At 46.0% G+C, this 13,857-nt stretch overlaps 1 protein-coding gene across 11 annotated transcripts in view; it reads right to left on the reverse strand.

The window, feature by feature from the left end:
* LPCAT4 (lysophosphatidylcholine acyltransferase 4) overlaps positions 1-13,857 on the reverse strand; it is a 1,035,593-nt gene that overhangs the window by 464,724 nt on the left and 557,012 nt on the right. For all 11 annotated transcript variants that reach the window (XM_085651786.1, XM_085651792.1, XM_085651797.1 and 8 more), the window contains exon 6: positions 12,853-12,911. In XM_085651786.1, coding sequence (XP_085507912.1) covers positions 12,853-12,911 — 59 coding nt within the window. The remainder of the gene's footprint in view (positions 1-12,852; positions 12,912-13,857) is intronic.

Raw genomic sequence — 13,857 nt, forward strand, 5'->3', positions numbered from 1 at the left:
GGTCTCACGTAGCAAGTGCAGAGTGAGAAAGCAGGCAGAGGAGACAGCGTTGATCTGCGATTTCAGGCTGAGCTTGTTGTCAATGATGATCCTGAGGTTTCTGGCATGATCGGCGGAAGTGGGTGCAGGTCCTAGGTATGATGGCCACCAGGAGTCGCTCCATGTGTTGCTGCGGTTGTCTAAGATCAGCACTTCCGTCTTGTCTGTGTTCAGCTGCAGGCATTTCTTCTTCATCCAGTCGGCGATGTTTGTCATGCATCTGTGGAAATTAGTTCTGGTGGTAGTGGGGTCGTCTGTGAATGAGAGGATGAGTTGAGTGTTGTAACATAATTTCTTATGCAGACGACAGTGGATCTATGTTGGCCAGTGTTCGAAATGGGATCTCTGGTTGGCTAAGGCTTGCGCCAAAGCCAGGCAGAGACCACCACTCTAGTCAGGGCAAGGGAGTTACACGCCAAAGATAACCCCTGCTCACCCCCTTGGTAGCTTGGCACGAGCAGTCAGGCTTATCCCGGTGGCGATGTGTAAAGCTTTTGCGCAACACACACAGCAACAACATACTAGGCACACCACAAAAGGAACTCCACACAAGGTTATATATAAAAATAGCCTTTGTATTATCATAAAACATATTAGATGGTAATCACACAATATACACTGTGCCAACTGGCACTGGGCAATATTTACAGGGGATTATTTACACATGACAGGGCCACGTGGGCCACGGTCAGAATCATCACTTGGTAAAAATAGTAAAAGTAAGGACATATCATAAACGTAGACCACAACCAGTAATTACTGGCACACTATACTCAGCATCAACCTGCAACAAATCATATTACGCACAGTATCATATCAGGCGAGAAATATATTCTGCGCCAACCTCATAAGCCTAAACATAGTAGACCATAATCTCCTAAACATAACTCGCATTAGGAAATAAACTCACTAACATGAACCGCAATAGGGAGAAACTCATACCTAAACCACAGTAGAGAATAAACATAACGTAGTAGGCAAAACCTCAATCATAAAATCAGATCTAGAAGCATAAATGAAGTGAATGAGCCACTTCTGTGGTCTGACACCCTATGATGACCCTCAACCACCACCATTTTGTTTTGACTTAAGTGTGTTATGTTACCTTAGCCTTAATGTAGGATGGGTTTGCATATGCCTGCTTTTCTTCTGCGTTTTAGTGGAATAGTCTTTCCAAGAATAGAAGGTATGGGATGTTGAGGTGCAGTCTTGTGGGTGGTGGTGCACACGTGCTCAATGTTGTATACTGAGGGATTAAGTGTATAATGGTATTTGGGTTAGGTGAATTATGACTGACCTATTGGCTTTGACGTGGTCTAATGTCATTCTGCCTTCTGACTTTACCTTGCTTCAAACTTTTCTGTGTGCACAGTGGTGCTTGTAAGTTGTGTGGATGAGAATTATAGGTGCCTTTGACATGGTTTCATGTCATCCTTGTTTTTCTGATTCCATCTTGCTTTGGGCCTTTGAGTGCATGGCTTAACTAACTTCATTTTCATGCTGAAGCCATTTTCTGTGCCTGCACGAAGAAGAGGGCATGTTTTGCTTTCCTCCTGCTTTTACTGACTAGAGAGAACTGGTTCTTATCAGAGGAATGTACATGGTTTGACTTGTAGCCATAGCAAGGGCCTCATCAACCATTGCTGTGACCTTGGAGCAAGCTGGTACGGGCTCTCATGAGAACTAGGGGGCAGAGTTTGCTAGAAGTTTCGCTGTGTTTGAATGTGTATTAAAAAGGGGAGTCTACACTGGCCTGGTGGGAGTTCATCCGTGGAGCAGACGTGTTGTCACGGAAAGTGGTGTCACCTCTGAGCTTTCGCCCGGTTCAAGCAATGGACTCCCCTTGAACAAAGTGGGGTGAAATGATGGGCCATTAGGTGAGGTGTCTCTGCTACTAACTGTCTCTTGATTCTTTACTGATTCTCTCCTTTCCTTCTTATTTCTGATTCTTATATCCATACATATATATTTCTACATATATATATATTTGCATTGATTGTGTTTCAATCATACTATTGATATGTTAGAGTCTGCTATGTTAGGTGCATTTGGCTTACTGTGTGGTGCTATTTACTAATAAATACATCCCAGATATACCAATGCGTCTTTTCCTTGTAGCAGGAGGTGTGGACTCTTCTTGGCCAAGTATTCTGTTGAAGAAGGATGGGTGAATTCCCTTCTAGCAGGCAATTGTGTTATAGGGAGTTGGTCTAATCCTGGCAAGTGATGTGCAAAGTCTGTGTATATATTGTTTTCTTGCCTTGCCTTTGGGGGAGTGTTGAAAGTTTGCCCACCTTAGGAAGTCCTGTGTATATGTTATATTCCATAAGTTTGGAACTGATATTCTCTCCCTGGGAAAGTGACGGTACATTCCTTGGTCCTAGGGAGATCTCACGTTTGTCATTACAATAAAACAGGGTACATAAAACATACTATATCAATTACATTTCCTAGCACCACATAACTCACACTAGGGCCTGGCGCCCTAAAAACCTAATAGTCCCCCTGGCCAACTGGCTATTTGTAAGGGGCTAAAATGCCCTCTGTCCAATAGTCAGGGCGCGCTGCCACTGCAGCAGGAGTCAGGGGTAAGCAATTGCGCAAGCCTAAACGTTGCAGCTGGCACTAAGTGCTGCGCAGCTGTGAAGAAAAGTACTGGGGCAGAGGAGTGCATCTCACTCCCAGCGTAGAAGACATGTCCCCAAATAAAGAACAACCAAAATGGTGCAGCTGCCCACTACTTGCTGGGCAGCTGGGAAAGTTAAATATGAGGCATGGGCTCTCAATGGCCCTTTAAACAAATGTGCCCCCTTCGTGGGAGCCACACGGGGCCCTGAAACAAATAATGCGAAGCGTTGGAGCCATCTAGGCTCTAAGAATAAACATGCCCCCCAGTACTGTGGGCCTCAGGGGCCCCTAACTACGGGGCCCTCATTGGAGCGCGCTGGCTCCCCAAACAACTATGACCACCGGACGTTGCAGCTGCCCTCATTCGTAACAGGGCAGCTGTGGAGGGGTGATCCCACAACACGGGAAAAAGCCTGGGCCCCTCTAGAATAAATGCGCCCATTGTTGGAGCGGCCCACTGCAAGACGGGGCCGCTCGAAATGCACGAATGGTACTGTGCCTTGATCAGGCACCAACAATAGCACACACGGAGCCCCCCAGCCCTTTTCAACTCACCGGGCTGCTCTCTGGGGACTCCGCTCCTTTCTTGCTGGTGCCTGCGGGGCTCCCCCTCCCTCACGGGAGCCCCGCGCAGGCATGCGACAATCCTCGAGGACACCACCAACTTCACCTGGGCCCCCTCCTGGGACCCAGGGCTTCTGCGGGCCTCGCTCTTAAAAATAAAGCAAAGCGCTTACAGGGCGCTAGGGCAGCCTAAAGTCCATAAGGCTAAAAGAGATGAAGCAAAAAGGTTCCAGGGCATAGCTGGGCCCGGGGAGGCAGCCCTCCTGGTAAGTCCTCCTGGGCCCCAGCAGCAGCACGCCCCGCAGGAATCAGGATCCAAAGCAGAACAACTTCATGGGGTCACAGCCCCTTCTTTTATACACACATTTCCCTTTGTGACACAGCACAGGGCTGGGGGAAAAACCAGATGCAACTGGTTTGGGGGCGCTTTGGAGCACTTTGTTTTGTTCAGCTCCTCTCGCCTTTGCCAGATGGGGGCTCAGGGATTAGACGCACCACAGGGGGCGGAGCCAGCATTCTGGAGGGAAGGCACAGCCCTATTCAGGTCCCAGGTGCAACTCCTCCCTCCCATCTACATGCAGATCTCTCCATTCACCACCGGGCAGACTCATCCTGGCTCCTGGAATTTCCCAGCCCTCTCAGCTCCTGTCAATCACAAGCCAGACATGCAATTCACATCATGTAGGCAGACACAAAGCACACAGAAATGCCAACTACTAAAAGTGGCTTTTCTAAAATAACCACAATAAATCTGCGCACACTATTGTGCAGCTTTTATTCTCACGAGTTTGCACATACTAAACTTGACCCTGCACTCCCCTCATACCAGGAATTACCATGGACACTCATATCCCCCATGCATTCCTATGGGAGGGCAGGCCAATCTCATCACACACACTCAGAGTGCGCACGCACTTTACACTGGGCACAGTGCAAAAGTGCGCAGAGGCCTAAAATCACTACCACCATGTCAGAGCTTAAGGCAAAAAATTCAGGGGTGGACCTGCCAAAAAGGGCCAAGTCCAACAGCCAGCATCGACATATATGCATTGAAGAACGTGGGGGTGAAGGATGAGCCCTGGGGGACACGCAGGTGATCTTCCTGGGTTCAGAGGTGAAGGGTGGGAGGTGGATCCTATGGGTTCTTCCAGTGGGGAAGGAGGTGATCCATCTGAGTGTGTCCCCTTGAATGCCGAAGTGGTGGAGTTTTTCAATCAGTGTGTGGTGGGTTACGGTGTTGAAGGCTGCCGAAAGGTCAAGGAGGATCAAAGCTGCTGTTTCTCCTCGGTCGAGAAGGGTTTGGATGTCGTTGGTGGCTGCGATCATGCAGTTTCGGTGCTGTGATTGCTGCGGAAGCCAGATTGGGAGGCTTTGAGTAGCCCGTTCTGCTCCAGGTGTGCCATGAGTTGATGGTTGATAATCTTTTCCAGTACTTTCGCTGGGAAGGGGAGCAGGGAGATTGGCCAGTAGCTTTTGATTTCTCCATCATGGAGTACAGGGATCCCCCTGCATGTGCATTCTCCGGAGCCGTCGCTAAAGATACGTTGCCCTGCTCCCAGAACTTCTCCGGTACCTTCTTTTCATGTCGTCTTCGCTCTGGTGGACCTTTGACAATTTTTACTCGATTTTCGTCAAGTCTTCTTTCAGATTGTTGGAGAGCCTTCTGCATGCATCCAGACCCAACAGTGGAATAAAAGAATCTGAAGAATGCGTCCAAAGGTGGGAGCTTTCGGAGGAAGCACAACAACGTCACAAGAGGCACCAAATAGAGGCATGTCGAGTCAACCAACAATAAAAGACAAAAATAGTAGAAAGAAAAATGTTTTTCGAGCGAATCCCGGACCCAACCACTGGATTGCGTAATAATTTATAGCATGTGAATCCAGAAAAGATTCATGCTGCAAAAGTAGGGTTTCTGTGTTAGTCCTTGCATCTCGCTGATGTGTTGACTTTCAAAAGTGCTGTTTTTTTACATGAAGAATTTGAGTCCTGCCTTATGCATTGGCTCGAAAGGTTCTTTCATTAGCTGTACCTGCTTCATGTTTTGATTCCACATAGGCGTGGGTGCTGATCTGGGTGGGGCTCTTCTTTTTGCTCTTTCTAGAAATCTTTTGATGACTGGCGTATTGAAGGAGCTTCGACCCACTGGTCCCCTTGTGATGGCCACTACTGCGGATAGGTGGACATTAAGTCATGTGTAAGTGAGATGCTCATCTAGCAGGTGAGTTGGGTATCTAACAGAAGCAGTGCCCTTTGTTATACCATTCCTTGTTGTAGGATATAACCCTTCCACTTTGTGGCAAAGTAGCATTTTCTTGAGCTTGGCCTTCTTGCTTTCTTTAAGACTTTCAAGATTCTCTGTGACCTAGATTCTCTGAGGGAGCCCCAGATATCCAAATTCTAAGTCCTCATGGTTGGTTCGGTGTAGAAGACATGTCTCTTTTGCATAGTTAGCAGGTTTAGGATACATCTATGGTAACATTTAGTGACGGAGTTGACTGTGTGAAAGAACTGCCAACGACTATGCTGCTCATGTTCCACCTGTGTCCTTCTGTACCTTCTCTGAAACAACCACTAGAACCTCCCAGCATCCAGTTACATGTGATCACCAGCTCTGAAGCCCCTACTGGGCTGGTCTCATGTGGAGTCCGGCATGGGAATTAGGGGAACGCATGAGGCCATCATGCTCATCAATCTCCCAAATGTCCTCACTGTCAGAAATTGCCCATTCTGGTAGAGGAGAGTTTGCTCCGTCAATGACCAGATCCTTTTGCTTGTGGGGAATGCTTTGGCATCCCTGAAACTGAGTCATTCTCAAAGGAAATGTCTTATCCTTCTTTTGTATCAGGGTGGCTTCCTTTAAATTCAGTGAAAACCTCAGTTTGTGTAGGGTATGTATGACTGTGCTCCTTTGATATTGTATGAAAGAGATCACCTTTACCAGCCAGAATAGGTCTTGTCTAGTTTAATTTTGGTATCAGAAAGTAGACCCCTTGGTCTACTTCTTTGGATCCTTCTCTATCACTTGTTTTTACAGGAGTTCTGTCACCTCCTTGGTATGCGTTCTCTTTTTGGCTTTATTGCTGGCTGTTCACTTAAGAGTTCAATACAATAGTCATATTGCATATTGTTTTGTATCCACTTGTCGGAGGAGATTGTTCTCTATTCCCAAAAGAACTCTCTTATTCTGCCCCCTCACTAGTGTTGTATGTCCGGGGTTCTTGTCCCTGGAGTCAGGTGTCAAAGGAGTATGACCCTTTTGGGGTCCATGCTTTTTCCCTGGCCCTTCCCCATAAGGGCTGACATGGTGTTGTGGGAACTGTCACCGTGGGGTTGCTACTTGTGCTCCTGGCTGCAAAGCAATTGATCGCTGTACAGTATTGGTACAAACCCTCCTCTTTCTGAAGGCCTCATCATTGGTGTGTAACGCCTTTTGATATGGCTGCAAGGCTGCCATTGCCATGTCGCTGTCCTCTCTGATCCACTGGAGAGCACCATCCACAGCTCTTATCAGATGTCCTCACATGAAGACTGTTCTACGACAGACTGTACCTCCTGCTTCCAACTACAGACATGCACTCAAGCATGTCTTCTGAGGCTAGTGCGCATACAAAGCAGTCTGCTTGCTGTATCCACGGTGTCTACCACTGACTTCAGAGGGGTATTGGTAATCATTTTGCCACCTTGGATAATGGTCTTTATCCACTTTTCATATTGGTTAGGAAGGTGCTGCATCAACACCTCGATCTCCACCCCCTTTTGATATTCGTAGTGATTGCAGAGTGTGTTGGAGTTAGTTATTCTCCATTGGATGGCAGTTGCATCCCGCCATCTTCACTCTCTTGCTTTCTTTCTCAGGTGAAGGGCCCATTGACGACATGGGTTTTGCTCTTTTTTGGCTTTGGTCACTATAATTGTCTCTGCAACTGCATGGGGCTTTGGGAAGACTATTTATATTTTTTCAGGCCCTTGGAATTACTGTTTTACAGGCGGTTGGTTCACGCTAGACCTCAGTCCCCCAGAACAGAATACTCGGGAGTAGTGGCTCTTCTTTTGTGATGGCACGCGACTATACAGGGGGTGAAGGCCTTAAGGGATAGCAATTGAAGCTCTACTCAGAAGAATAGGAATCCCGATTTTCACCTCTGGCGCTTTCAAATTCCTGCAAAGAGCCCTCCTCGCATGTCTTACTCCTCGTGGAAAACGTCTTCTCGGAGCTCAGGAGGGGTAGGCTTTGTAGGCTGTTGTAACTCAACTTGCTTTAGCTCCTTTTTCCTCCCTCCAATCCCTTTTCAGCATTTTACCAGTATCTATGAGTCTACTATCAGCAGTGTCTTTGTGTCAGCACCCTGGGGGTTGTTTTTGCTGCGACCTCCATTCGCTTGCCAAGAGTTTTGGCATGAAGGGAGTCTTCAGATTCCACAGCCGGAAGGCTTTTAAATTAGGCCTGCTATGCCTCTGAGGTGTTACTTCAGTATGCCTCCCGTGTTATCCTGCCCTCGGCCGTTTCTTCACAGACTTCTCTTTTTTGGCTTTGGCGTCATTTTTGACATCAGAACCCTCCTTTGCACCACCTCGTTTATCTTTTACCTATTCATCATCAATCACTGAACAGACTGAGATCCCGGAGAAAGGGTTGCTATTTTTGCTGTGAATGCATAGCAGCGTTGTGCGCTCAGGGCTGGAGTGCCCTAAGTTGGAACTCAGCACCTACCTCACAGCCTTCAGCACTGTGGTCCCTGGGCAGGCAGAGGGTGCAGACTTTGTAAGTGTTCTTTTGTGCAAATATTTGGTGTCAGTTGGGGCAGAAACTAAAGTGTGGGGGGGGGTCTCCATTTCCCTCAATGGTTCCAACCCCCATTTGCAGATTCTCAGACTACGCAGTTAGGTTCTCCATGAGGCACTCCAGTGATATCCAGTAGTTATCCGTCATCCTTCAATGATTTCCCCTTGTCTCCGTTTTCTCTGGTTTTCCAGCGGTTTTGCTCACTGTTCCATTAAGGAGTCTCCCAAAGTTTTTTGGGCACCTTGAGATTTGACATTTGCTTCCTGACCAAACAGCACAAAAAAAATCTTTGAGATGGCACATGAGCATCCAGGGTGCAAGTCTGACATGATGTGGGAAAGATATACCATCAGATAGTAGCCGACAACGCCCACCAAATAAAAAAAAAACCACAAAACAAACAAAACAAAGAAGACCAAGCTGACGGAACCCCCGTACATGCGATATCCACTGCACAGTCAATTATCTCTGCAGAAGTACTCTCTCCCTCTTGGAGTAGCTTCACAGCTTCACTCCTAGACGTCTCAGGCAGTTTTTCAACTAGAGCAGATATATCCGCCCATACTTGACGGTCGTAACGACCTAAGATGGCTATGGCATTAGCCACTCTTACAATGGTGGAAGCCATCGATGAAAATTTTCGCCATATGGCATCCAATCGACGTCCCTCACGATCAGGTGGTGCAGTGATCGTAGACGCAGGGTTTCTAGCCCGACGTTGCGCTGCCTGTGTGATTACAGAATCTGGTTTTGATTGACCAGTGAGGCACGCTGGAGCTCCTAAAGGTGACTTATACTTTTTCTCCAGTCTAGGCACTTGTGCCGGAAGGCTATTTGGTGTCTTCATTATCTTTTTGCCTTCCTCCCAAATGAATTCTATAATAGGGATTGTATGTGTCTGCTTGAAAGGCTGATTTTTAAAATCGTACAGGAAACAATTCTCCTCTTTATGCTCCGTTGTTAATTTGAACCGTTGGGCTGCCCTATCCATCAACTGGTGAAAACTTGCAATGTCAACAGGTGGTGAGTCACCAGGTACCACCGGAGATGGTGTCTGGGCATGGTAGTCATCCCACTCCGCCATATCGTCATCATCCTCATCACCATCGCCCCCATCATCCAGGATCTCACCATCTTTCCTGTCCTGAGGAACTTCCTCTTCAGTTTCTTGATGAGGTAACGTCAGAGATGATGATTGTCTGAGCGGTACTGAAGGTATTACAACTGGCATTGGTTTCGATATAGATGTTGGTACCACTGGAGTAGCCGGAACTACAGACTCTTGCGGTGTTAGAGGAAAACGCCGATTATAATCGTCCAACATGAGTTGAAGATTTGTAATAAGCGTCAGTGGTAACGTCGCAGTTTGTCCTTCCGTAGGAATTTCCTCCTGGTAAAACCTTTCCTCGTCCTCACTAGTTTCATCCTGGCATTTTATTATTAAATCCGACGGACTGTGTGCCGTTCCAAACGATTCAGGTAAACCTTTTTCTGAATCTTGATCCGAATCAGTCGCAAACAAAGGTGAAGGAAGGTGGGAATCATCCAAAGGTATGACCTCATGTTGACTACTTGGTGGCAATGGCAACAAGGGAGCAGCAGCAAAAGACGAAGTAGTCGCTGAAGACGCGGAAGAAATTTGTGTATTTAATGACCTCTGCATTCTTTTAATCTTTATTTTCACCGATGAGACTGCCGTCGACGGGATCTGAGGTATAGAGGCCACTGACGACATCTTCGTAGACGGAACCGTCGACGGAACCAACAGCGATGGAACCACCGTCGACGGCACCACCGTCGACGGAACCATCGTCGACGGAACCATCGTCGACGGAACCATCGTCGACGGGAACGGCGACGAGTTCTTCTTTTTCTTCGTCGACGGAGCACTCGTCGACGAAGCAATCGACGACGAAATCGCCGACGAGGCAGATTTTGCAATCTTAGACGACGACAATGGTAACGTCGACGAGGTCTTTTCCTTCTTCGTCGACGACGATGCAATAGGCAATACAGATGACACAGTCTTTATAGTACTGATGATCAACGTCGACGACGATCTTGATGCTGACGTCGTACTCAGAGTCACCGTCGACGAGCAGGAAACTGCGGATTTCGTCGTCGGAAGACTCGTCGACGAAGAAGCCAGTTTTTTGCCAGAAAACTGGGAAGTCGAAGCATCAGCAGCCTGAGAACTATGTCTCGTGGGCGACAACGCAGTAGCCATGGAAGAAGACGTGGCAGATGTCATAGACAGAGACATTTTCTTCTTTTTAAGAAAAGGCGAAGGTAGGTCTTGTACACTACTGCGTTTAGAGGCTGTGTGGGAACGGCCAGAAGTAAAGCTTTCTACCTCAGAAACTACTTCATCCTTATCCTTAAGTCTCTGGAGCCATAACAAGAGACGGCCTTCACCGTCTTTCAGAGTTTTTGTAGAAAAAGTTCTACAGAATTTACATTTACCCACTTCGTGGTCAGGGTAAAGACAATAAATACACTTACTGTGTGGATCTTCTGAGAACAAACGTAGCTTTCCACAAGAGGAACAAGGTCTAAACAAAGACTTCTTACTTGAAGACATGTTGAAGAGAAAAACTGAGCAGAGCTCAGGGAGACTCCCTGTCACACGACGTGCGGTAGAAAAATCTGAGGTGAGGAGCTCTGAGGAGAAGGTTCTAGAGAGGAGCTGGCACCTGATTGGCCATAGTTTGGACTAACATAATGACAGAGATAGACTGCGAATGTCTCTTTTTTCTTTCCATGTATCTCTATGGAGATTTCATATAGGGACATTCTTGATGTTTATCACTTACTTATATCTCTGTTTTTATATGATTACTTATGTATATATATATATATATATATATATATATATATATATATATATATATATATATATATATATATATATATATATATATATATATATATATATATAATGACTGTATATATTGCTATATTATTTACCGTGGGACTCCCACTCCGATGACGGGGAATATTCAAGCATGTGAATCTATGAAAGACACCCCAATACTGGAGAACCAGGTTTACCAGAGTCTACAAATTGGTGTTGATAAATGAGATGTGGTTGTCAACTACAGATGCAGCAAGTACTCTAAATCACGTAATCAGTCATACCAGCTAACTACTGAAGGTCATAGATAGAGAAGTTTGGAGCATTCTGATATTTCAAAATGAAATAAAATGATTTTTAAATTGAGCTGGTTCTTGCTATAATACTTTGGTGACCACATATATAGAGAAATAATTTGCCTGACCCTTGTAGTTCCTTGGGTCAAAATGTTAAATAGAAACATGTCAGGTAAAGATACTGGTGGCAAGCAATGAAGTTTGGGATGGTAAAGTGGATGAAAGTGCACTGTGCAAGAAGGAGTACAGATTAGTGTGAGTGTCTGTGTGTCTCTAAAGCCAGCAGAGCTTTAGAGTAGCCGGTAGCAGGAGGTGATTATAGTGGCTCAGGAAGCGTTGAGTATATAGATGTCTAAACATAGTATGATTGCTATTTTTCCTAGTTTCATTTCTGAAGGAAAAGAAAGGGGGGTGACGTAGTGCACTGACTTGGTAGAGGTAATTGTGGTGCTTGCAGAATTTAATTATGTCAAGGAATGGAAATGATTTTCAGGCTGGTCAGATAGCTACTGCCAAGGTGGGAACATGGAAGTCTCTGGTGTTCATGTGAATAAAATACACCTTGAAGATGCATCTCTGATGTATCTTTCGCTTTCAGCCTTTTGTTACTGCGTCCAAATAATGAACATCATCTTTGAGTCCATCTAGATGTAGAAAGACACAGAATAGCTTGGATTGGTCTCAGTAGACTGGACGGACAAATCCTGGTGGGTACCCATTGCAGAGCATTAGGAATCCAAATAAGGATCAAGCATTGAGAAATGGCACAAAGCAATCGTGAGTATAAGAGCCTTTGAAGTTTAATAAATGGACTTGGGTGCACACTATCACATACAAACACAGGGACAAACATACACATTCATGACCCAAATACTATTACTGAGATTCAAAGTGCACTTTCACATCTGCTTCTTATATGGAGAATTTGTGTACCATTTTCTTCTACTATGTTTTAATATTTGCTTTGGGGGAAGAACCAATAATGCACCCACTGTATCTTTCTCCAGGTAGGTATCTCTACATCTAGACACTTTGCCCATTTGATGTATGCGCCTATCTTAACAACAAACGTAGCATGCCCAAGCCACCAATCCCTGTGTTTGTGTGGAGGGTCTTTCATTATTCTCAAATAAACACATCATATGGTGATTACCAGCTCCCTAGCATGCTTCACGCCTGGCACCTTGAATCAGCTCCCCTCCACGGAAAGTCAGACTGAATAACTCCCAATCGAGCAAGGATTTTTTTCACACACCCTTTAATCTTTCCTGTTTCAACTTTTATTTCAGCCTTCACTTACAGAATCTTTACCCAGGTCGTGCCTGAAGGAGTCACTACTTCCTGAAGGAAGTTAACCCATCTCACTATAATTAAAATCAAGTTCTGCTACCAGGAACCTCCTTTCGCACAATGACCTGGTATAAATGTGCGCCAGAAAACCAGCTTCCAAAAGGAGAGTGGACATGTGCTTGAAAACAATACAGTTTTCACAGATACTTTGGTCTGCTTTTACACCACTGTTTAGTTCGAAGACACTTGCACTGACCTGCAGCCTGAGCATTTCACACAAGGCAGTTAGGACATCTGTGCAGTATAGAAAATAGCCACTGTAAACTCAAAAATGAAGAATATAAGTCTTCAACGTGTTAAGAAACCCACAGACTGATTTGGACTTGCTGACTCACCATTTTGTTGGGATATCGGACAAGGACAGGTTGAATCGGCACCCCAGCAATAAAGGCACCTGAAATAAAGCAGAGAGGTTGTGAGAAAAGGGGTATTAAACACATCATACACTGGCTTTTCTGTCCTTAACAGATTCCTGAACACACTCACAGGTGTATATAATGGAAGGTTTATAAGTTGTACAAACGTTCAGATAAGAAATATGTTAAAGACATTTATATATGGAACTTTGTGAAGAAACACCACTTCTGTACACTGCCAATTAACAAGGTTAATAAAACAAACTGCAGGAAAGCAGATGAGGTTTGAAATTGCTACACCCGATCCTGTCTCAGCCAAAGTAGCAATTATTTTTCTCAACATGACTTACCATGTAGTCTGCATGCATCGTGCCTCTAAATCAGTAAGGTGTGGGGGCATGTCCAACATTGCAACCGTGTAGGAGCCTTTTACTGGAGCTCCGCTGCCCTCTTCAGGCCACGAATGGCCGGGGACCCCCCTGGCGGAAAAAGAGTCCTGTTGAGCAGGGGGAGTTGCCTGTACACACAGCCCACCTGCTGGAGCCACACTGCAGTGGGGAGCGACCCTCTTTTTAGGTCGAGCCTGGCGGCAGCGTGCATGCGCTGCTCGCTCTGCGAGGTATGCTGTATTAAGGTATGCATTGGAAGCCGCGCCCATATTTTTCATTCGCTTGTGTCATTGACCTTCGTAAATGCTGGCTTCTGATTCATACATAGGCTTGTTAGTCCCTCCTTGGTACCGCCTTGTCTCCATTTGTTACCTCCCATTAGGACTGACCCCTTTTAGGTCTCACAGACCTGCGTTGCAGCGCGCATGCGCTGCTCGCTCTGCAAGGCTTCTTGTAATCAAGCAGATATCAGAAGTGGAGTCTAGGCTCCGCTCCTTCTTTCCATTGGCTTGCGTCATCGTTGATGCTAAACGTTGGCTTTGAATTGGGAGCGAGGCTTTTTAGTCCCTCCTTGTTACCGCCCTGTTTCCTTTAG

Source organism: Triturus cristatus, chromosome 1_1, assembly GCF_964204655.1.
Source record: "Triturus cristatus chromosome 1_1, aTriCri1.1, whole genome shotgun sequence".
Taxonomy (NCBI): Eukaryota; Metazoa; Chordata; class Amphibia; order Caudata; family Salamandridae; genus Triturus; species Triturus cristatus.